Here is a 25,931-nt window from a genome sequence, read left to right as displayed (position 1 = left end):
ACTAAAATATCCTTTAATTTGCATATTTCTCATACCGCCATATGTTGTTCTATTTGACTTCTTCCAAAAAAATGCTAATTAGCGAGAGTTAATTAAGCAAGGCAAGTAAAAGAAGCAAAATAGAACAACATATGGCGGCGTGAAAATATGTAAAAAATTCGATTCAGAGGTGGATCGAATTAAAGTTGGGGGATATTTTGCATTTTTTCCCTATAATGTACAAAACATTTACCGTACATAATCTTTTCCATTTACAACAGTATAAAATAAGAGGAATGTGTGACAATATCCATATTAATTAGGAAAGTATGTTGTATGCTAGGTTAGCTAATTGTGTCTTCTACAGCTTCACTGTATAAAAAAAAGATGGGAAAAGAGAGCTCTACGGAAACTGACGCTCTTAACAATATTGTACGCCCGTGAAAATTACATATAAATAAGACTTAAGCGTATTATCTGCTTTCATGTCAGATTTTCCCAACCTGTGAGCTGTAGTGTTTAGGTGACAAGCGACCTGCTCAAATATGATACTGTTGACAATATTGTACGCCCGTGAAAATTACATATAAATAAGACTTAAGCGTATTATCTGCTTTCATGTCAGATTTTACCAACCTGTGAGCTGTAGTGTTTAGGTGACAAGCGACCTGCTCAAATATGATACTGTTGACAATATTGTACGTCCGTGAAAATTACATATAAATAAGACTTAAGCGTATTATCTGCTTTCATGTCAGATTTTCCCAACCTGTGAGCTGTAGTGTTTAGGTGACAAGCGACCTGCTCAAATATGATACTGTTGACAATATTGTACGCCCGTGAAAATTATATATAAATAAGACTTAAGCGTATTATCTGCTTTCATGTCAGATTTTGCCAACCTGTGAGCTGTAGTGTTTAGGTGACAAGCGACCTGCTCAAATATGATACTGTTGACAATATTGTACGTCCGTGAAAATTATATATAAATAAGACTTAAGCGTATTATCTGCTTTCATGTCAGATTTTGCCAACCTGTGAGCTGTAGTGTTTAGGTGACAAACGACCTGCTCAAATATGATACTGTTGACAATATTGTACGTCCGTGAAAATTATATATAAATAAGACTTAAGCGTATTATCTGCTTTTATGTCAGATTTTGCCAACCTGTGAGCTGTAGTGTTTAGGTGACAAGCGACCTGCTCAAATATGATACTGTTGACAATATTGTACGCCCGTGAAAATTATATATAAATAAGACTTAAGCGTGTTATCTGCTTTTATGTCAGATTTTACCAACCTGTGAGCTGTAGTGTTTAGGTGACAAGCGACCTGCTCAAATATGATACTGTTGACAATATTGTACGTTCGTGAAAATTATATATAAATAAGACTTAAGCGTATTATCTGCTTTCATGTCAGATTTTACCAACCTGTGAGCTGTAGTGTTTAGGTGACAAGCGACCTGCTCAAATATGATTGTTGACAATATTGTACGCCCGTGAAAATTACATATAAATAAGACTTAAGCGTATTATCTGCTTTCATGTCAGATTTTCCCAACCTGTGAGCTGTAGTGTTTAGGTGACAAGCGACCTGCTCAAATATGATACTGTTGACAATATTGTACGCCCGTGAAAATTATATATAAATAAGACTTAAGCGTATTATCTGCTTTCATGTCAGATTTTGCCAACCTGTGAGCTGTAGTGTTTAGGTGACAAGCGACCTGCTCAAATATGATACTGTTGACAATATTGTACGCCCGTGAAAATTACATATAAATAAGACTTAAGCGTATTATCTGCTTTCATGTCAGATTTTACCAACCTGTGAGCTGTAGTGTTTAGGTGACAAGCGACCTGCTCAAATATGATACTGTTGACAATATTGTACCCCCGTGAAAATTATATATAAATAAGACTTAAGCGTATTATCTGCTTTCATGTCAGATTTTGCCAACCTGTGAGCTGTAGTGTTTAGGTGACAAGCGACCTGCTCAAATATGATACTGGTAGCCATAAAACTGAATGGGCACTTGAGGATTCTTCAGGATGTCGGCTTTGTACTTGAGAGCATAGTTTGATTCGTATTCTACCACTGGCACGCGCAGCTCCATGGACCTTACAATACACTTGGCAGCGTCGGGTAGTGTGTTGGGAAGCAAGGTAGTCCCGTCCGGGCCCAAAGTGCTGTATCGCATCAGTGCGTCGTTGTCGTTGGCAGCTCTGCGAAAAGTGACGCGCAAACTACCCTTCTACATGATCTCCTTGTAGTCCGAGAAGAAACCGGGCAGCAGACGCATGGGAAACAGTACTGTGTGACTTTGAGTTTTGATTTTTGTACCTGCTTCGAATCCCCCTGCCTGGTAGTATGCTGCATCGGTCTTGGAGAGTTTCAGTGTTCCCACGGCAGTCGAGGTAATCCCGGGGTAGTCAACCCTATCGATGACGGTGCCGTGCTTTCTAACTTCCACCTGCGAGAATAGGTACGGCACAAAATTATCTACGAGTCTTAGGTTTGCGTTGGCAAGAAATGCTTCGCCGTTGTCTCTCTTCACTACATCAAACTTGACGTACAAATCAGCTCTGTGAGGGTGAATGAATTTATCCCCGACGTCCACATCGTATTCTATCTCTCGATTCGCTTCGTTAAGGTTGGCAAACGTGCGACGGTTGGGAGGGAAGGACTGCAACTCGTAACTTTCGATTTGTTCCATGATGGTTATTTATTATATGTTAATCTCCACGACGGCAGTGGTCGCGGCTCCTGCAAAATCAACTACCTCCCCCTTCTTGTTTGTCACTGCTAATTCTATGTTGTCTATGCGATTACGAGATACAGGAAAGTATATCGGTGGGGAGGGTGTGTAGATAATTGGCTCCATGAACTCAGAGTTTGGTTTGAACGTAGCGATAATACCTGTCTGCTTGTAACTCCCTGGGATGCCGTCAGAGGATTTGGTGATCATACCTTGATCATTTTTTTACAGAGCAGTTCGGGTAGGTTGTTATTTATAGACCCCACCCCAATTTTTTTTGTTTCGTGTTCATGGCGATGGTCGTACCTAATGCGGCGACCCGTTCGCCCAGCGAGACGTCTCTGCTGACGAGTCTCCCGAAAGCTGCGTGCTCTAACTTTCTGTCAGCATCATGACGTACATCGAGATCGCTATTGGTATTGTAGGCAATATCGTGATTCTTGTATGCAGCATCCAGGGGATTCACACTCTTGTCGCCTCTCTTTTATTCGCTGTTCGAGTTTGGTACCGGGGCCGCGGTACTGGTAACCTGGCAAGTGCATCTTGAAGGGTAGCTTGTTGATGATGTCGTTCACGAGACCTCGGCCTTCGGCCACGTTCCAAAATTTCGGAGGTAGGGTGTTGATGATTTTGATGAGGTACCCTATGCCTTTGTCGTCATTCACAATGAAGTTGGCAAGCTTGGAGCTAACCATGTCCACAATTCCTACCTTCTCGTTGCGAAAGTTGCTGTTGCCTGTATTCTCCTCTCCTGCAATAACCAACAACCTGTCTATGAGCTTGCGCACGTCGTCAACCCACACAAACTCTTTGGGCAGGTTGTTGTAGAGTTTGACGCCGCTGCCTGTTTTGACCTGGTTCCATATCGGCTTGATGAGGTTCTTGTATTTTTCGCCGCTGCTAGATTTGACGCGATTCTGCGTAGCGTTGTTGTTTTGGTACAAGGCATCCGTCATGATCAAAATTTTCTTGTAACTTTGGTAATCTTCGTCTGTGTAATCTCTTGGCTGCTTTTTTGGTGATGAGTTCCCACAGTCCAACCGTGCCGGGATACCTGTTCCAGCTGTTTTTCTCACCCAAATTGACTTTCATGTTGTCACCCTCGAACGTGACTTTCGATTTTCCGATTTTCCAAACCACGCCCTCGTTGAGTTCCATGGTTGGGTACAATCCGAAAACCTCGTCTTTCTCGAACTAAACTCAACGGCCTGTTGATCAATCAATTTTCGGAACGCTGCTCTTCTTGCTGGAACAGTGACGATTTCAGATTCGCGACGATCGACATGACGAGGAAACCCAACGACGGAAAATACAGAAACAAAATTAACGACTTTCTAAACGTTGCAACGTTCTAAACACTACAGCTCACAGGTTGGCAAAATCTGACATGAAAGCAGATAATACGCTTAAGTCTTATTTATATATAATTTTCACGGGCGTACAATATTGTCAACAGTATCATATTTGAGCAGGTCGCTTGTCACCTAAACACTACAGCTCACAGGTTGGTAAAATCTGACATGAAAGCAGATAATACACTTAAGTCTTATTTATATGTAATTTTCACGGGCGTACAATATTGTCAACAATCATATTTGAGCAGGTCGCTTGTCACCTAAACACTACAGCTCACAGGTTGGTAAAATCTGACATGAAAGCAGATAATACGCTTAAGTCTTATTTATATATAATTTTTACGAACGTACAATATTGTCAACAGTATCATATTTGAGCAGGTCGCTTGTCACCTAAACACTACAGGTCACAGGTTGGTAAAATCTGACATAAAAGCAGATAATACGCTTAAGTCTTATTTATATATAATTTTCACGGGCGTACAATATTGTCAACAGTATCATATTTGAGCAGGTCGTTTGTCACCTAAACACTACAGCTCACAGGTTGGCAAAATCTGACATAAAAGCAGATAATACGCTTAAGTCTTATTTATATATAATTTTCACGGACGTACAATATTGTCAACAGTATCATATTTGAGCAGGTCGTTTGTCACCTAAACACTACAGCTCACAGGTTGGCAAAATCTGACATGAAAGCAGATAATACGCTTAAGTCTTATTTATATATAATTTTCACGGACGTACAATATTGTCAACAGTATCATATTTGAGCAGGTCGCTTGTCACCTAAACACTACAGCTCACAGGTTGGCAAAATCTGACATGAAAGCAGATAATACGCTTAAGTCTTATTTATATATAATTTTCACGGGCGTACAATATTGTCAACAGTATCATATTTGAGCAGGTCGCTTGTCACCTAAACACTACAGCTCACAGGTTGGTAAAATCTGACATGAAAGCAGATAATACGCTTAAGTCTTATTTATATGTAATTTTCACGGGCGTACAATATTGTCAACAGTATCATATTTGAGCAGGTCGCTTGTCACCTAAACACTACAGCTCACAGGTTGGGAAAATCTGACATGAAAGCAGATAATACGCTTAAGTCTTATTTATATGTAATTTTCACGGGCGTACAATATTGTTAAGAGCGTCAGTTTCCGTAGAGCTCTCTTTTCCCATCTTTTTTTTATACAGTGAAGCTGTAGAAGACACAATTAGCTAACCTAGCATACAACATACTTTCCTAATTAATATGGATATTGTCACACATTCCTCTTATTTTATACTGTTGTAAATGGAAAAGATTATGTACGGTAAATGTTTTGTACATTATAGGGAAAAAATGCAAAATATCCCCCAACTTTAATTCGATCCACCTCTGAATCGAATTTTTTACATATTTTCACGCCGCCATATGTTGTTCTATTTTGCTTCTTTTACTTGCCTTGCTTAATTAACTCTCGCTAATTAGCATTTTTTTGGAAGAAGTCAAATAGAACAACATATGGCGGTATGAGAAATATGCAAATTAAAGGATATTTTAGTAATATAAGGGCCCTAGCAATTAGCTTCGTCGACTAAGAGTACTCTTTTAAACATCTTCAGCTAGATCGTATTACTACGCAAGAACGTTTAAAATTTTTGGGTGTTGAAAAAGTTTGACTTACTTTTTATTTCTATTGTTTGCTAATAGATGGCGCTAATAGTACCCCCTCCCCTCCCTCTCCCTCCTCCTCCTCTGCTGTATGACAAATAGCACAAACATAAAAATCAAGATTTTGGAAAGCAAAACATAAAATTTGCATGCATCTGATGTCGAACTAGGAACTTTTATCTTTCGGGGAGTCAATGTTATTTTTTTACTCAGTCGTCATATAACATAAACACACGCAAATATTCACATGTGTTTTTTATTATTTTGTGTTCGGTAAGTACAAGTATATTCTTACAATAAATTATTGTTTAATTTAATAAATTGTAAACTCGGAGCCTGCTATACTAACACTCCTTCTGTCTATTGAAAGCGAATGTTGCGTGCATGCGGAAATAACACAGAAAAAAAAAAGCGGATGGAAGCAATTTAAAATCAGTGGAGCAAGGTTAGTATTACGAGAGCGTAAAAACATGTGCTTTCATTCAACTTCGAAAAATAAGAATAAATGTGTGCATACAGAACACATATGCTTTCTTTTCACAGTTGTAAAATCATATAAATTGTACATGAAGTAAGTTACGGGAAGGCTCTCTCTTTTATGTCTGTGTATATGTTGTACAATTAGGTACAAGTATTGTACAATTAGGTACAAATTGTTGTACAATTATTTTCCCCAATTATCCAATTGGAGTTGGGGGCATAACACTGGTACTATTTGTAATCACAGTGCTTACTCATGTATTTTGTTTAATATTTTATTTCAAATTCACTGTCAGAAACTAGTGTTGCCAGTTTTTGGATGTAGGTTTACCTACTCTGTTGGTTGTCACTGTCAAGCTTCCAGTATTCGTACAGCATAAAAAGCTATAACCCCCCTCTCAAAATATATACATTGTATACGCCAAGATGCTCAATAGCCTAGCAACACATCATGAAAAAACAAGCCCAGTGGGTTAGGTTAGGTTAGGTTAGGTTAGGTTATGTGTTAGGTTAGGTTAGGTTAGGTTATGTGTTAGGTTAGGTTAGGTTAGGTTAGGTTAGGTTAGGTTAGCTTAGGTTAGGTTAGGTTACACACACACGCACACACATACTGTGTTGCCATCCACCCATCTCTCTCTCTTTTACGGCAGTGCCGGCTCTCCTTGTTTAGTATATGTAGGTTGGCAAAAATTGCTTTATGCACTGTAAGGCAAGCCTCAAGCAAAGTTGCCAGCTCCTTGCTTTAGGTTAGGTTAGACAAAAAAAGGCTGTAGGTAGGCTGTCGGTTGTTTAACTCTTCCCTCTCTCTCTCCTCTCTCTCTTTTTTGTAAAAGGCCATGGTAAAAGTACCAGTAGGTTGGCAACCTTGGTTTATGCACTGTAAAACAAGCCTCAAGCAAGGTTGCCAGCTCCTTGCTTTAGGTTAGGTTAGACAAAAAAACCTTGGTGATTTTTTCGAGTAAAATGTTGGCAACACTGTAGGGGCTTACTGTAGCCTTTTATGAGGGTGGGGTTTATGCCTTACAAGAGCAAACCATCAAGGCAAGCCCCCCCCCCCACCGAGCTTTACTTTCGGGCGTAGTGTTGGCAACACTGCAAAAAAAGGTTGCCAGCTCCATGCTTTAGGTTAGGTTACCCCAAAAACCTTGGTGATTTTTTCGGGTAAGAAGTTTGGCAACACTGCGAGCCCCAAATGATGATTCGAGCCCCAATTGATTATTTAGAACTCTCTAATTGCCTCTACTAGTTACTTAGCAAATTATCCTGGGGATTCTATATTTACGGGATTTTTGTTTAAATTTTATCTCTCCCCAAAAGTTAGGTCCCCACTTACGCCCATACGTGTTGCATTGAAGCAACAAATTTTAAGTCCTCTCTCTCGCCAAAGAGGAAAAGTACGTTCTCTTTTTAGCTACCGTGTTGTAAGCATCAGCAATGAAGCTTATCCTTTTAATATTAAGAAGAAAATATTTTCTTCATGAGATATGAGCTCCAATTGAAGACTAAAATTGGTAAACGCTGTAAGTGCCACAATAATTCAAACACAGTTTTCCACGTTAAACTGCGAAATGTGCCATGCTTTCTTGGCAAACGTGAAATGTGGCTGGTAGCCCTCTAAGTAGTTCAAAGGGCATGTAAAGAGGCACTAATGTGATCGTTCTTATGGGCTGATGTGCAGAACCGAAGGATGCGATTTCCCAACACTTTAGCTTTTGGCACTTACAACGCTTACCACTTTCATACTCAATAAACATTTCAAATCTTCGTTTTTACAAGTTATTCAAGACAAATATGGTTATTGAGGGTCATTTATTTTTAAGGGTGGTAATCACTTACCATTTTGAGTTTTCGCCACTTCTTGACTGCTTTCATATAATTTTTTTTTTAAAAAAATGTCGAGGGGCTGTATCCCATTCAGCCCTCTTCTAAGTACATCATTGCTTTGAATCTCTGCAGATTGCTGGCGTCAAATCATTTCTAACAGTATTAGGCTTAGCGACATTATGCTAGGGTTGGCATCACTGAGCTTTACACAGGTTACCTAAAGACACGACGCGTTTTGCGAGAACAGTTCGCTCAAAGACTAGACTGGATTTATGCGACCTGTTCGATACTGAAAGCCACTACTACCTTTAAACGACTGGCTTTATGCGACCCAGACGTCCTTTTTCTTTTCAGGCATGTCCTACATTTTAACCTTATGTCCGGCGTCCGCGAGGAATTTGGAAAATATCATAAATGTCCTACATTTTAAGCGTCACATAATATTAATTAGGAAAATACGTAACAAAAAAAAATCATGCAAGTTACAAGTCTATGGACTGCGCTTCCAAACCCAATAGTGAAATTTATTTTGATTCAGTCATTGCACAAAAAGAATAAAGTTTGTCCTGCTATTAGACAAACGGGAAAACGGAAGCAATAATGAACAAAGTTTTTGGATAACGTCGCTGTTCAATGCCTGAGCAGAATTTCTTGCCTTAGTGTTTATACTGATGGAACAAGATGTTGCACATTCATTTTTAATATTCAATATAATTTTAATGTACAGCAGGGGAATAGAGAACAATGTCATTCAGGGTATCTGCCAGTCAAGAAAGTCATGGAAGTCAAGAAAAAAAAAAAATGAACAAGTAGTTCAAGATGTCAATAAAATGGCAATAAATTATTCTTGTGGTCAATTTTTTTTTTGATTGGTTGATTTACTTTAATTTACTTCACTTTTTCTGGACCCTTCGGCTAATCGCGAAGGTGAGGATGAATGGTGGTAAGATAAGATGAATGAATGGATATTCCTAAACAGACAACCGACACAAGCCCTACATAAGATTATACTGGCTGTGAGTCCAGACGCCAAAGTCTCCCTTGTCTGCCAGACACAGTTCAGGATGCATTAATACAAAATAGCAGATCTAATTCTCTTCTTAAATTCAGCTTCAGTTTTCATCTTAACTGGCCCTGTGGTAGGGATTTTCATATATAAAAATAATATTTATTTTCTTAATTACTAATTTTCAACTTTACCTAAGTAGGGGTCTAGAAAAATCCAGAAAGAGTCAAGATTTCTGGATGTATTATTTTGGTAGACACCCTGTTATTGAACTAAATACTACCCAAGATGAAACTTGTGGCACCATTTTAAATTACGGTAATTGCTGAATATTTGTTTGCCATTACAGGTCATAATTCAAATGTTGAGAGAGTACTTTCATTACCATCAGCACAACAGACTCACGAGAGAAATTATATTTTCATAAAGTCTGTAAAATGTTTGGTATGGGTCCTTCTAATTTCAAAGAGTATAACTGTCCACTCTAACATCAATATATAGTTTGACTAAACCTGCTATTTTGATAAAAATTGTCTCCCCTGAGAAGTGTCACTTAAATCAAGTAGTTAGAGGTGCATTGATTAGTATGATTACAAGTTTTGAAATTTTGCAATTAAACATTCATTGAGAATAAATTCTTTAAAACTGAAAAGTGTCATTTTTCAAATACTTTCTAACGTGTTCTATAGAAATATGTATTATTTATTGAGAATGTGGTGAGTTCTACATTTTTACTTAATGTCCTACATTTTGGGACAGCATTTCCTACATTTCCCTTACAGCGATCTGATAACCCTGTTTAAGCAATCTGTTAGCTAAGGAATCCCTCACTTCATAGGCGTTATCAACAGAAGTTGTTCGCAATGGTCACATCGAAGGAAACCGAAATAGCAGTTATAACTTGTGCATACCAGCAAGTAAGTCGTTTTGAAAGACCTCATATTTTAAACATAAAAAGTGACTTGTCATCTAAAGTTTTGCTGGTTTGTTTTGTTTTTGTACCCCCCTCGAAAATTACGTTGATTTTTTCTTTCAATCGACAGATTTCGATGTTTTATGTAATATAATATTGGTTCCAGCGTGTGGAAAGCAAAAATAACTGAGACATTTGATCCCAAAGTATGGGCCGCTTAAGTACTAAAGACTTGGAATCCCAGTACTTTCGCCGCATTTCACTAATAGATACCGGTTGAATGCACACTTAAATAGCGAAAGAACACATCCATATTTTCTGTGAGCTCAAAATCTACCACTCCTAAGTCCTAACCTAACGATGTAAAACAGTAAAAAAAACAGTTAATTTCTCCTTTAAATGTTACATTTCCTCCTCAACTTAATTGAAAATCAATTAACCTTCTCTCTCATTGTCTTAAATAATTTATTTTTCATCATTTGACAATTCACAGAAATGAAAATAAATTTATTTTTAAGTGAAGAGATACTAAATGCATAAAACACAAAATAAATATTGCAAAATAGTTGTGCTGTATTCACTCGTTTGGTGCATCGAGTCTTCCCATTTATATAATAATAATAATAATTATTATTATTTCAAATAACATTTATTTTTGTTACTTTATAATATATATTATTGTATAATAACATTTATAACCGTGGTAATGATACTTATTATTTTTCTACAACTCAAATTTTATCACTTGCCCGACCCTGCCCCTTGCAAAAAAGTCTGGCGGCGCCCATGGTAATTATATATATAAGTGATTCTTTTCCCTGGTGTTGCTGTGTATGTATTTTGAGAAATGTTCATGTCTCTTATGATTTAATATAGGTAACTAAATGCATGGAACTGGCAATATCTGTAGTTCTTGAAATAATGGTTTGCTAGATATCGCTAATGTAACAGCTACCTAGCAAATTATCCTGGGGACGCTATATTTACGGGATTTTTATTTACATTCTACCCTCCCCCCAAAAGTTATGTCCCAGCTTACGCCCATACGCTATGCACTGAAGAAACAAATTTTAAGTACTCTCTCTCTCCAAAGAGGAAAAGTACGTTCTCATTTTATCTGCCGTGTTTTAAGCATCAGCAATGAAGCTTATCCTTTTAATATTAGGAAGAAAATATTTTCATCATGAGATATCAGCTCCAATTACCATTTTAATCCTTCGCTTTTAAAAGTTATTCAAGACAAATATGGTTATTGAGGGTCTTTTATATTTAAGGGTTGTAATCACTTACCATTTTCGGTTTTCGCGACATCTTTACTGCTTTCATTTGATTTCTTTATTTAAGAAATGTCGAGCGGTTGTAGCCCATTCAGCCCTCTTCTACGTACATCAATGCTTTGAATCTCTGCAGATTGCTGGCGCCAAATCAATTGAAACAGTACTAGGATTAGCGACATTATGCTAGGGTTGGCATCACTGAGCTATACACAAAGTTACGTAAAGACATGACGCGTTTTGCGAGAACGGTTCGCTCAAAGACTCGACTGGATTTATGCAACATGTTCGATACTGAAAGCCACTTCCATTCTTAAGCGACTGGCTTTATGCGACCCACAGCCGTACAAATATATATATAGGGTTAGCAGACGTCCTTTTTTTTTCAGGACATGTCCTACAGTTTAGCCTTATGTCCGGCGTCCGCGAAGAATTTGGAAAATACCATAATTCCCCTACATTTTGAGCGTCACATAATATTAATTAGGAAAATACGTAACAGAAAAAATTGATGCAAGTTACATGTCTATGGACTGCGCTTCCAAACTCAATAGTGAAATTTATTTTTAGTCAGTCATTGCACAAAATCGAAAAAAGGTTTGCCCTGCTATTAAACAAACGGGAAAACGGAAGCAATAATGAACAAAGTTTTTGGACCATTTTCTGATAACGTCACTGTTCAATGCCTGAGCAGAATTTCTTGCCTTAGGGTTTATACTGATGGGACAAGGTGTTGGCCATTCTTATTCAATATTCAATGTAATTTGATTCTAAAGCAGGGGTATAGAGAACAATGTCATTCAGGGTGTCTGCCAGTCAAGAAAGTCATGGAAGTCAAGAAAAAGTAAAAAATCAACAAGTAGTCAATAAAATGGCAATAAATTATTCTTGTAGTCAAAAATTTTTGTTATTGATTGGTTGATTTCGTTTATTTTACTTCACTTTTTCTGTCCCTTTTGCTAATCGCGAAGATGAGGATGAATGGTGGTAAGATAAGATGGATGAATGGATAGTCATAAACAGACAACCGACACAAGCCCCTCATAAGATTATACTGGCTGTGAGTCCAGACGCCAAAGTCTCGCTTGTCTGCCAAATACAGTTCAGGATGCATTAATACGAAATAACAGATCTAATTCCCTTCTTAAATTCAGCTTCAGTTTTCATCTTAACTGGCCCTTTGGTAGGGATTTTCATTAAATAGATATTTATTTTCTTAATTACTAATTTCCAACTTTACCTAAGTAGGGATCTAGAAAAGTCCAGAAAAAGTCAAGATTTCTGGATGTATTATATTGGTAGACACCCTGTTATTGAACTAAAAACTACCCAAGATGAAACTTGTGGAACCATTTTAATTTACGGTAATTGCTGAATATTTGTTTGCCATTACAGGTCATAATTCAAAATTTTGAGAGAGTACTTTCATTACCATCAGCACAACAGACTCACGAGAGAAATTATATTTTCATAAAGTCTGTAAAATGTTTGGTATGGGTCCCTATAATTTCAAGGAGTTTGACTGTCCACTCTAACATCAATATATAGTTTGACTAAACCTGAAATATTGATAAAAATTGTCCCCTCTGAGAAGTGCCACTTAAATCAAGTAGTAAGTGGTGCTTTGATTAGTATGAAAGAAATTATTGAAATTTTGCTTTTAAAAATTCATTGAGAATTCATTTTTAAAAAACTGAAAAGTGTCATTTTTCAAATACTTTCTAATATTATTTATTGAGAATGTGTTGTCTCCTATAATTTGATTTAATTTCCTACATTTTGGGACAGCAGCATGTCCTACATTTCCCTTACAACGATCTGGTAACCCTATATAAGCTATCTGTGAGCTAATGAATCCCTCACGTTGGCGTCACCCAGCAGAAGCTATTGGTACTGGTCATATCGAAGGAAATCGAAATAGCACGTATAATCTGTGCATACCAGCAAGTAAGTCGTTTTGAAAGACCTCATTTTGTTAAACATAAAAAAGTGACTTGTCATCTAAGGTTTTGCTGGTTTGTTTTGGGGGCCGTTTACCCACTGTACCCGTTCGAGAATTACGTTGATTTTTTTTTAATCGACAGATTTTGATGTATTACGAAATATGAAATTGGTTCCAGCTCCAGGAAAACAAGAAAACACGGAGATCTTTGATCCCAAAGTATGGTCCGCTTCAGTACTAAAAACTTGCAATCCCAGTACTTTCGCCGCATTTCATTAAAAGAAACCAGCTGTATGCACACATAAATACGGAGAGAACGCATCCAAAATTTCTGTGAGCCCAATATCTAGCACTCATAAGTCCTAACCTAACGATGTAAGACAGTAAAAAAAGAAACGGTTAATTTCACCTTTAAATGTTACATTTTCCCCTCAAATTCATTAAAACTCAATTACCTTCTCTCTCTTTGTCTTAAATAATTTATTTTTTAACATTTGACAATTCACAGACTTTATAATATTTGTTATTGTATAATAACATTTATAACCTTGGTAATAATACTTATTATTTTTCTACAATTCAACTTTTATCACTTGCCAAACTCCGACCCCTTGCACAAATTTCTGGCGACGCCCATGGTAATTATCTATGTAAGTGATTATTTTCTCTGGTGTTGCTGCGTATGTATTTTGACAAATGTTCATGTCTCTTAGGATCTCATATAGGTATATGCATGGAACTGGCAATATCTGTAGTTCTTGAAATAATTGTTTGCTAGATATCGCTAATGTAACAGTTACTTAGCAAATTATCCTGGGGATTCTATATTTACGGGATTTTTGTTTAAATTCTATCTCTCCCCAAAAGTTAGGTCCCAACTTACGCCAATACGCTATGCACTGAAGCAACAAATTTTAGGTCCTTTCTCTCGCCAAAGAGGAAAAGTACGTTCTCATTTCAGCTGCCGTGTTGTAAGAATCAGCAATGAAGCTTATCCTTGTAATATTAAGAAGAAAATATTTTCTTCATGAGATATGAGCTCCAAATGAAGACTTAAATTAGTAAACGCTGTAAGTGCCACAATAATTCAAACACCGTTTCCCACGTTAAACTTCCCCGATGGCGCAGTGGTAGCGTCGTCGCCTTGTAATGAAGGGTCCCGGGTTCGATACCCGGTGGAGACACATAGTGGTTCGGATCCCACTTTAAACTGTAGGTCCAGTCCCAATTAGCCTTACTGTGCATAAGGTGGACTTAAAACGCCAAATCAATCAATCAATCAACCCACGTTAAACTGTGAAATGTGCAATGCTTTATAATGTGGTAAACGTGAAATGTAGCTGGTAGCCCTCTAAGTAGTTCAAAGGGCGCGTAAAGAGTCACTAATGTGAACGTTCTTACTGGCTGATGTGCAGAACCGAACGATGCGATTTTCCAACACTTTCGCTTTTGGCACTTACAACGTTTACCACTTTTCGTACCTCAATTAAGATTTCAAACCTTCGCTTTTAAAAGTTATTCCAGACAAATATGATTATTGAGGGTCATTTATTTTTAAGGGTGGTAATCATTTACCATTTTTTGTTTTCGCGACTTTTTTACTGCTTTCATTTGATTTTTGATTTTATAAAAATGTCGAGGGGCTGTAGCCCATTCAGCCCTCTTCTATGTACATCATTGCTTTGTATCTCTGCAGATTGCTGGTGCCAAATTAATTCAAACAGTGCTAGACTTAGCGACATTATGCTATGGTTGGCATCACTGAGCTTTGGCGCCAGTTACCTAAAGACACGACGGTCTTTGCGCGACCGGTTCCCTCAAAGACACGACTGGATTTATGCCGATACTAAAAGCCACGACTGTATTTAAGCGACCGGCTCGCTAAAAATCACGACCGGCTTTATGCGACCCCGTGTATATAAGCAATCTGTGAGCTAATGAATCCCTCAGTTCGTTGGCGTCACCTAGGAGAAGCTATTCGCACTGGTCACATCGAAGGCAACCGAAATAGCACTTATAATTTGTGCATACCAGCAGGTAAGTCGTTTTGAAAGACCTGATATTATTTAAACATAAAAAGTGACTTGTCATGTAAGGTTTTGCTGGTTTGTTTTTTGTGGGGGCGTTGACCCACTGTATCCCCTCGAGAATTACGTTGATTTTTGTTGGCCTCACTGCAAAACATGGGCTGCTCTTTTCCTCTAAATAGACGAAAAAAAATTATATCCCCTGAAAGCACGTACGTTCTGATTACATTTTCCGGTGTTATTGCGCGTAAAAAATGTTTTTCCTGCTACTAAAAGCAATGCATTTCTCCATTCGTTCGCGTCTATTACGTACAGTTTCTTTCATTACTTTTTTGTTTCGGTGCATTTCAGTTGATTCTGTGAAAATGGTTTGGCCACAGCAGCGTTGCCAATGTGTGTGTAATTACACGAAATGTGTGTATTTTCGGTGCTTGTGTGTATTCTGACAAAAAAGGCTCCAACATCTCAAATTTTGTTGACACTATTTTTTTCTGTTGTTCGCAGATCATGTTTTTCTTATATCAAGAAATGAACGAAACAAATACATTCTCATTTGCTGCTTCTGTCTTTCTTTGAGGGCCCCCCGGTAACAGTTTAAACTATTACCTCTCACTGCTGCATTCACAAAGGAACGGAAGGGACAGGAAACTTTCAAAAGGCAGGAGGTAGAGGCTGGGGACTGACCGCGGCCAGTGCTGACGACAACCATTGGGAAGCTGTGGAAAGGGGGGTAAAGTTCTCTCGTTCTACTGTCAAGAAATCAAAACAATTAATTGAAAATGACAAAAAAATATATGGACAATAAATAATAGCACAATCTTAGGGATACGCTTTTAAAATTTATAGTAGCTACACATTATGCTTGTTTTAATGAATGTTGTGGCCTTATTTAGTGTATATAAACGCAGAGAAATAATAATAGAATGCTCTCTGTTATAAATTCCCCCTAACGACGATATACTAATGAAATTGATCGATTGAATGATATGGTTTATTTTACTCCGTTTTTCAGCCACTTTTGGCTAATCGCGAAGATGAGGACGAGAGATGATATGATGAAATTGGTCAAACGACAATCACAGTAAGGAGCACCCATGACCAGGCCGGGATTCAAACCTGGCATCGTAGCGTGCTGTGCACGAAATTGATGAAGGGACACCCACAAAAAGAACCATGTCCATGCAGGAATTCGAGCCAGAAACGCCTGGTGTCGTAGCGAACTGCTGTGCCATATGCCACAGAGATCGGCACTAAAATTTTTAAAATGCCACAATGATCATTAGAAAATTGGAACAGCTTATCTTCTATGAAATTATTTGGACAAACAAATAATCACTATAATGGATTCTTTTAGAATATTTTGTTAGTAGAGGCTCAATAATTTTATTACAATATGTCACAAACCGATGAATTGTAATACACTAACCAGTCGTGTATGGCACATGTACAGGTTGCTTTGTAAACTTTTATAAAATACATACTGAACGATCCTGCTTATAAGTACATGGTCACTTTGTCTCATTCTGCTCCCCCACCAACTTCGTTTTCGAAAATGAGCGTGATTTTTTCCAAGCGACAAATCACTGATTCATTTCGAAGTCATTGTGTTCCAGAAAAAAATCGAACCAGTCCTTAGGGGACAACCCCACCCCACTCTCAATCCCCCAGATGCATTTATCATACATTTATGAAGCATTTAAAAATAGCAATCAAATTGAACAAATAATGCAAAAATCACATCTCTAACTTCCTTAGTTTCTTCTCTATTTTAAGATTGGAAATCCACCTGCTTGCGGGTTAACCCCCCCCCCCCCTTCATTCGGCGTATGTGTGAAATGTGGGTGTAATTTAAAAATCAGTGTGTGTAATTTCACAGCAGCTTTCGTGGATTCTGCGCACATGTCTCTGGTAACGCTGGACCATTGGGATTTTGAAACAGAAGGAAATTGTATTGGACGTAAGGAAATGACAATGATTGCGTATCTTGGTGCGAAAATAATGGGATTGTCAAGAAAGGAAAGATGTGCAGGAAACATAGGTGTCCGATGACATTGGGTAACGTGGTGTCAGAAAATCAGGCCATGGATCTCAATATCGCGTCTCCAGGGCAAAAGGGACATGGTTCGAGAATTCGAAATTGATCTCCCCACCACTTTCAGCTAATGCCATGACGGCTATTTTCAACAGGTGCTGAAAATAATTACCTGAATTATACAAAAACATTGTATTTTATCTTATGTTATTATATTCATTGGCAGTGTTGTTGAACTTACTGCTAAGAAGTTATTTTAAAATAAAAATGGATGTGAGTACTATTGCCCAGGTAGTGAGAATAGTAGAAAGGGAGCGAATTTACAATACCGGAAGTATCTTCAATTGATTTCAAATTTGGCATACTCACTAATTTTGGCCTCGTAATCACCAATCTGCAGTTAAAATTTGGCGGTCACCTCTACAAATTGCAAATTAAGTCGAAAAAAGTGGGTCCAGTAAATACCCTTGATTAATGAAGAAAACTACTTTTTGCAATGATTTGCGTTTCAAAACTATGTTTATGATGACCCTTAATTTTAACTATGCTTGCCTAATCTAACCTATCCTTACCGTGAATGGTTCGTGGGGCAAACATGTTTTCCACCTTTACGCAAGATACCATTTTCTCACATGCAAATCAACACACTCACTTATTGCACAACATTTGATCAACGTTGGTAGCAAGACCGTTGTGCTGAAAGGAAGACGTCTTCATATTGTTTCCACGTTAGTGTATGGAGAATCATAGTGGTAATTGACAAGGTTATTTTGCAATTTCAAGACGTGACCGCCAATTTTTAACTGCAGATTCATGATTATGAGGCCAAAATTAGTGAGTATGCCGAATTTGAAAGCAATTAGAGATACTTCTGGTATTGTAAATTCATACCGTAGAAAGTGCTGGTCCAGAAATTACATGATCAGGTGTTGGGAAGTATTTACCAAAGTAATTTTAATGCTAATAGCCCTAAACCTAACCTGCCTAACCTAACAACAAAAGCATTTAGGAACGTAATAGTAATGCCCCTTCAGACTCATGTGACATTAGCAGCAACAGTCCATATCAGAACACAGTGCGGTATTTTTCCAACTCCATGGCATACAGAAAAAAATACTTGTAGTCCTGACCGACGTAAGTTTCATACACATCAACAACTAAAGAATGCACACATTCATGTAGCATGCACATGCAGTTTAAAATCTGGTGAAAATAGTCACCCAGTTTGTTTTATTGCGATTTCATCGTGATACGAATGCAGTTTTAACATGGTTCAATTTCAATTTACTTCTGTTAACACATACTGCGGAGTTTTAGCAATTACTTAAGATTTTGGTCAACATATGCCTTCATAGTTAGGTTAGTTAGGCCAGGTTTGGTTCTCTTAGCATTAAAAGAAAGTCCCAAAATGCATTCTACTAAGGTTCCGATTTACCTCTACATTAATTTCCACTAGTCTACGATACTTAGTCACTTGTCAACGGAAAATACATTGTCCATGGGAAGCGCTCATGCTTGCGCAAGGTAATTTTTAAGTTGTTTTTCGACATAAATAATTATTTTTGAAATCCGGTATGACTTAAGATGACCGGACCCCTCTCCGATTTTCTTCATATTTGGCGTACTTACTAATTGAGGCCTGCTAATGACGAATCTGAAGTTAAAATTTGTCGGAAACTTCTATAAATTGCAAAATATTTGCGAACCATTGACGCTAGCCCCACGAACCATTGACATGTGGTTAGGTTAGTTTCGGTTAGGTTAGGCAAACTAAACATAGTTAAAATTTGGTGTCGTGGTAGTATCAGGATCTAGAAATTGCAAAATAATTGCGAACCATTGACGCTATTTCCACGAACCATTGACGTGTGGTTAGGTTAGGCAAACATAGTTAAAATTTGGTGTCGTGGTAGTATCAGGAATATATATATTTCCTTGTGAAACAAAAAATTTCGCGAAAATCGACACTTTTCCATTCCGAAAACTAACGTCTTATTTTCGCTTATTTTGCAATTTCTAGATGTTTCCGACAACTTTTAACTTCAGATTAGTGATTAGGAGGCCTCAATTAGTGAGTATACCAAATATGAAGAAAATTGGAGAGGGGTCCGGTCATCTTAAGTCGTTCCCGAAATGCAAACAGTGCACATTACTTAAAGGAAGGTTCAGATTTCGTGTGACAATGATTGCCAAAATTCTACGAAGATTAAGTGTTACTGCTAGGAGAATTTGAAAAAAATCATAATACAAAACATTTTAACGGTACTTATGTTTAATCAACAGTGTTAAGTTTCATAGTTCATTGCACATAAACTAAGAAAAATGTTGCTTAATTATCAGTAGAATAGTTACTTTAATATAAGAAATGTGGTCCGTGTGTCCCACTCGTGACAAGGGAATGTCCCATAGAAATAATTAATCTGTATAAAAGCATACTGTGTATTGCCAACTAAATATGCAGATAATAGAGCAGATTGGGTTTATGCTTTCCAGGTATCACTGAGTATACTGAACCTTACGGCAGCTACAACAGTAGTCCAAGCATCAACTGGAACTATCTATCATCAACACTGCACTCCAGTTAAGACTGTCCCAGTGACATCATCAGTTCAGCAAGTTCAACACAAGTAAGTTTGTGATTTTTAGTATATGTAATTTATAATATTATGACAACGCGTAATAGGATAATATTTATGAATATGTGATACATATGGCGGAATACTATGTTGTCGTATGTCCATCTGCACTGGTTTTGCAGGAGAGCTGATTAAAGTTTGACATATGTGCATTTTTAATACGCTACAAGATTTGCGGAAATGTTTTTTTTAATGTTCATAATCTACACCAACCACTTGACTGACAGACACGTTGCTTCGGAACGTGACATATTAACCTGTAAATGATTGATTGATTTAGTTTATTTTACTTCGCGTTTTGTGCCTCTTGGCTAATTTGCGAAGATGGGGATGAGTGATGAAATGATGAAATTGATGAATGGACATTCACAAACAACCAAGCCCGACCGGGAATCGAACCCGGGACCCTTGGCGTCGCAGCGCGATGTGCTAACCACTCGGCCACAGGGTCGGGCATATTAACCTGTAAAGAACCCGATAACGTCATCAACTCATCTCCGACAAAAAGTGGAGATTCGACAAAACAGCTTTCTTTCGGTGACAGCTCCCTGCAGACAGTACTTAAATAAAACAGTTTTATTAGAATCTTCATATTATTCACAAATAATACTAATTTGGTAATGTGAAAAATGACATGTAATAAATTATGTTATGCATATTAACATGGTCCTCCTCCGTAGTCGAGTGGGTTAAGGCGTTCACTCGTCTTGAGATCGTTCGCTGCGGGACGGCGTAGGTTCGAATCCGGCGCTGGTCGGAATTTATTTGGCCTACGTATAGGGCCGGTGGCAACCCACCATCGTGAGGAAATTGGGAAGCTCCGAGTGAGTGAGCGTAACCCGGTCGAGAAGACCTACTATAACGGCTGGGGATACGTCGGGCTGACCCCCCGACTATTCCAATACTGGTTGAAGATGTCCACGCTTAGAGGTGACGAAGGAAAGCGTGGGAGGGAGACCGGCAGTCGGTAGGTAAGCCAAGGCCCTTCATGGGCTGTTGCGCAAAGGATTATTATTATTACATTAACATGTGTTTTATCTTGATAATGATACTGAATGATGCATGGATGAATGAAAAATAACACCTCACTGATGGCCAATTAATTAATTAGAGGATGGACACCGTAAATGTTTGGTAGGTAGGCACTGGCACTCACGGGCTGTTATGCCACAAATTGTTGTTATTACTCTACAAATTAAATTCATATGAGAACAGTTAACAAGACGTACAGTGCAAATGATACACTTTGTGTTTACTCAATTTATATGGTGCATAACATCCATACTAGACTTTAACGTTATATAAAATTAATAAAAAAAATATGATGCTGCTGAAGATTTGTCTTTATACATTGTATCCGTAGTGAACTTTTTTTTTCTTGTCTGCTCAGTATGGCTGGAATAGTCACACATTAGAATATTTTTTGGGTGGCCATTCATCCTCGTATTTGTGATTAATCCGAGGGGTAGAAAAGTTACGTAAATTATCCGAAATAAAAAGGAAAACATGAAGAGTCTCCCTCACCTCAATGGAGGTCTGTCTCGTTCTCATCTTCACAAGTCCTGCTCTAGTCTTGGTTTTCAAAAGATTTTTATGCACCATCCCTTTAGCTACAGTGATTTGCTAGGGGTTATGTGAATAATAATTACCATTGACGATCTGTGCTAGTGCTGTTTTATTATTTTAGGCCCGTCCTTTGAAATTCTGCTGATGGTGAACAAAATAAGTGGTCAAATTGTGGTCTTGCTACAAAAGGTTTCAGTTTCAACCTTCGGCGTAGAATTGAGTGCCCCTTCATTCAATTGAATCTTATTACTTATTCATTGTCATTTTGATTAATCGAAGAACTCAAATGTTCAGTTTGAAACTCTAAATGCTTGGCTACACATTATTGATTGATTGATGGAGTTGGTGTTTTAAGTCCACTTTATGCACAGTAAGGCTAATCAGGACTGGACCTACAGTTTAAAGTGCGATTCGAACCACTATGTGCCTCCACCGGGTATCGAACCTGGCACCAGCTACACAGTATGTATTAGGTAATAGTAGATGATGGAGGCCAGATTACGGTTATATATTTCCAATGTGAATCAAGTTATTGTCTTACACATGTGCCTGTTCATATTTTAAAAGGCACTTGGAAAGCTCATATATGTGTGACTTCGATCCTTTTATTTATCAGTAGGGCTTGGAAGCTGATGATCTAAAAAAATAAGAAATGACCTAAAAATTATTTTCGCTCTTAAAATTAAAGCTTAATTTTCTTCATAAATTACAACAGAATAGTTGAATAATCAGAACCTGTTGTTTGGTGGTTTATCTTAAGAGTTGGAGGAAAAATAAATGTACTATAATTATTTAATCCATTGCCAAACTTTCAGTTAAAAATAATATTGTTCATTTCCATTGACCATATAGCGAACTTGTTCTATGTCAGGAATTTTAAATACATAAATTATGCTAGCAAATAGAATTTAAAATTGACAAATGAACAGGGGAAAAGAAAAATAAGCCTCACAAATGAAGAAAAATGCAATAAAGATGGCAAAAATTACTGAGAAATGACCTAAAAGCCAAAAAGGCTGAAAAGTGCAAAATAAAACCAATGTTTTCTGGTTCTAACTGAAAGGAAACAGACTGATATCAGCTTTAGCATTGTTTTCAAGGCTCAGAAAAGAAAAAATCATCAACTTCCAGACCCTATTTATCAGTTCCAAGTGTATTTACTCTATCATTGATTTTTTTAACACAGGTTCCAGCTCCCATACATCCTATCGTTTGGCAAATTAACACCACACCACAATGGCACCCATCGAGAGGAACTCTCCTTCCTTACCACTCGTTGCCAAAGGACAGCGGAGGACAGCGTGCTGCCAGCCCGTGGTTTACGAACTCTGCCCCAGATGTAAATTTACGGTAGGTTGAATTTTGTTACAAACTTGAATCATCTTCATTGCATGTACTGTAATATATAACCAGATATTAGGAAAATTATTGTGGCTACAGGGGAATGGCTGCATGGTTTTAAATAACAATAAACACATTGTATTACAAAACAAAGAAAGCACATCAAGTTGTTATTGACGTCAATTCTTGTCGTAACATAGGTTTCCTCAGATATTGATCTTATAAAAGTACTTTTAGAGGCATCTATTTTTACTAAATTCAACGTTAGCCAGAGGTTGATGCTGCAGGATATCTTGAATTTTATTTAAATTGATTTTTATTTATTTAAAAAAAGACATGCTTAACATTGATTGTATGGTTTTTGGCACCATACATATAGATAGGCTTTCTATAGTAAGCGGCGCTGTAAAATATTTGAACAGTTTGATTAAAGCAAATAAAAAATTATATGTAAATATACATTTTTCTATTTCTGACACTGTACCTACTATGGAAATGTTAATGAAACTAATAATTACATTAACTTTTCTTCCTGTGAAAATACAACATTCTGGGTGTACTCTAAAATTGTAACTTAAATTATATTGATAATCTTTTGGAAATTTTTTTTATTGGTAGTTTGAAAAATATCAGCTGCCATGTTTATTTACAGATTAATGATATTGACACTATTTATGGTTTAACATTATTAGTATTTTGCATATTTTTCTGCACAAAATGTTTGCTATTTTTCCCTGTAAAAATGATTGAATTTTAAATGAAGAGAAATGCATGTTTACATTTCCTTTCGTATGAGCTTCACACCATCAGTATGTGTATTTTATTTTCTTATCTTAGAACCTAATAAACCCCATTAAATGATTACAAGATTAATGTACTTTCATCAGAAGTGATTCTCATATCTACAAAATCCTTATGTACATTATTCTAAAAATTATTTATTTAAAGTGATTTAAATCAGTGATTTTTTTTTAAATTAAAAAAATCACCTAATTTAAATCAATCCACCTTGCTGAAAAGTGTTGACATTAATTTGTCATTCCTTTATTTATTACATAGTTGCATGTGTTACCTTGTTGAGAATTGAAACAGTGTAGTTACAATCTAAGAACTGTGTAACTGTTGATGGTGCTGTTTTGTTTGCGAGTGTGATTGTTTTATGACAAATTAACTAAACACAAATTGAAAAAATAAATTAGGTCAAACATACTAGTTTCTGAACTTGCTAGTTTCTGCAAGGAAGAAAGATGTGAGTGTAATAGCCAAAAATATTCATGCATTTTTACACTGTTCGCTGTTTAATTTTCATTCCGTGTTTTTTATCATAAGAATCCTAAAGTTGGTCTGTTAAGTGATCTATTAGATTTAGCTTTTCATAGAGATGTTTCACGAAATACCCAACCTCTTCCTTTCACTGAATTAGCTTAAGTATCACAAACCTCGCCCGATCATCAGCCTCGTTTTAATTTTCCAAATGTTTTTGCAGCGTATATTTCAAGCTTATCCTGAAAAAGAGAAACGCTTCTGGGTTATCAAGAAAAAGTATCACGAAGACAAGCTTCGCCTCGTACAACGCCAGAATAAGGCTACGGAAAATTTTCGCTTGGAGATGGAGAAATTCTGCGAGATTATTTTGCAGAAGACAGATTGTGGAACAGAAGAGGGAAAGGAAGCCAGAGCAAATGTGATAAAGCGATTGAAGGAGTATAGGTCTGGATTGCGCCAGAAGGAATGTTTGTGTCATTAGTGTAGGTTGTAAAGTTAGATCTTTTTATTTTCCAACAGTTTTGAAGATAAATTACGAATGTTAATTCAGAGAACTTGATTGGTTGGCATGCTTGTGACAGATAGTATGTTGTTATTTTTCATTTCAAACAGAATAAGTGTCTTAGTTGTTTGCATTTTAATCAGAATAAAGAAATGTATTTTTTTTTATATATAAAATCATTGGAATAGAGAGATGTAGTTCTTTTCATTTCAGTTTGAATAAAAAAATATTGTAGTTCTTCAGCCTTGGTTCTTAATTATCCATGTTGTTTTAAATATGTGAAGGTGTGATAAGAGTTTACTGATTGTGATAGTTTCACACATGATAGTTTAAGCAGAATAGTAAGGTGCAGGCCTGTACCTAAGTGGCCATGAAATACAGGGTGTCCGAATTGAAATGCCCTACTGTCTGGCTGCCTTATCTGAGACCATGGGCGGAAGTGCGCATGCACCAACTGGACATGTTCATTGGCAAAATAGGGGTGATGGGATTTTCGTTAGGAAGCGGCTTCCATGAAAATCGTCTGCTGTGGAAAGAACAATGTAGTAACATCGCCGCCAAAATACGTAAAGATGATTACGAATTATGTAAGGGTACAGAAAAATAGCCATCCATGTATTATATAATCAAACATAACATATCAGAAAAGTATTCATGACGACACATTAGTAGAAAACTTGTTTGTATACCAGTAACATTATTTTGGATCATTCAATTAAATTGATCTCCTTAGTAAATATCATAATTAGCACAAATGTACACAGCAGTAATCAGACAGTATTCACTAATAGTATTATAAATATAATAAAGAAAATGTAGTAACTGAATGGTTTGTGGCATTGTGTATTATATCGAGGGCATTTTGTATAATGTGCAACAAGGACCAAAACGACAGTTTTCTTTGTTCCACTTCAAAATGGTTTGTTATGAATTGCCAGACATCACAAATACAACAGAGAAAGCAGTAATAAACACAACAAACGAACCCATGCAAGCAAAATGCCACAGGATGGTTTGATGAGTGTTCTACGTGTTCCCCTCCCACGTTTGGAATCGTACTTTCCAGTTGGTTTAGTTTCCCTTGGCTGCACCCCGCGACACGCAGGTAGGACTATGTATATTCATTAATGCATAATTCATTTGGATGCATCAAATACATGTGGAGTTACGGACATTTGAAATTAGGGAATTTTGATTTTAATGTGAACCTATAAAAGTAAGATTGACAATTTTTCATATTTTGCAAGAACTTCGGTTTTGTCCTTACATAAATAAATTAATTGAATGATTCTGGAGGGAGGCAGGCTATAGAAGTCTGCAGTTGTTTTGTAATTTTAGTTTCATAACCATTGATGCA

At 37.1% G+C, this 25,931-nt stretch overlaps 1 protein-coding gene across 7 annotated transcripts in view; it reads left to right on the top strand.

Annotated features, from left to right (window-relative positions):
- Positions 1-24,816, top strand: part of LOC146002383 (uncharacterized) — a 152,115-nt gene extending 127,299 nt beyond the window's left edge. Inside the window, exons 1-4 of one of the 7 annotated variants that reach the window (XM_083140120.1) lie at positions 15,116-15,241; positions 19,757-19,890; positions 22,652-22,815; positions 24,293-24,816. In XM_083140120.1, the coding sequence (XP_082996246.1) occupies positions 22,702-22,815; positions 24,293-24,553 (375 nt within the window). In that variant the 5' untranslated portion in view covers positions 15,116-15,241; positions 19,757-19,890; positions 22,652-22,701 and the 3' untranslated portion in view covers positions 24,554-24,816. Of the gene's footprint in view, positions 1-15,115; positions 15,242-17,267; positions 17,419-17,515; positions 17,537-17,980; positions 18,098-19,756; positions 19,891-22,651; positions 22,816-24,292 lie in introns of those variants that run through there. The other 6 variants (XM_083140124.1, XM_083140121.1, XM_083140122.1 and 3 more) reach the window with 6 other exon arrangements.
- Positions 24,817-25,931: the final 1,115 nt, after the last annotated feature.

Source organism: Lepisma saccharinum, chromosome 18, assembly GCF_977018435.1.
Source record: "Lepisma saccharinum chromosome 18, izLepSacc3.1, whole genome shotgun sequence".
NCBI classification, from domain to species: Eukaryota; Metazoa; Arthropoda; class Insecta; order Zygentoma; family Lepismatidae; genus Lepisma; species Lepisma saccharinum.
This window is presented reverse-complemented; position numbering and strand designations above follow the sequence as displayed.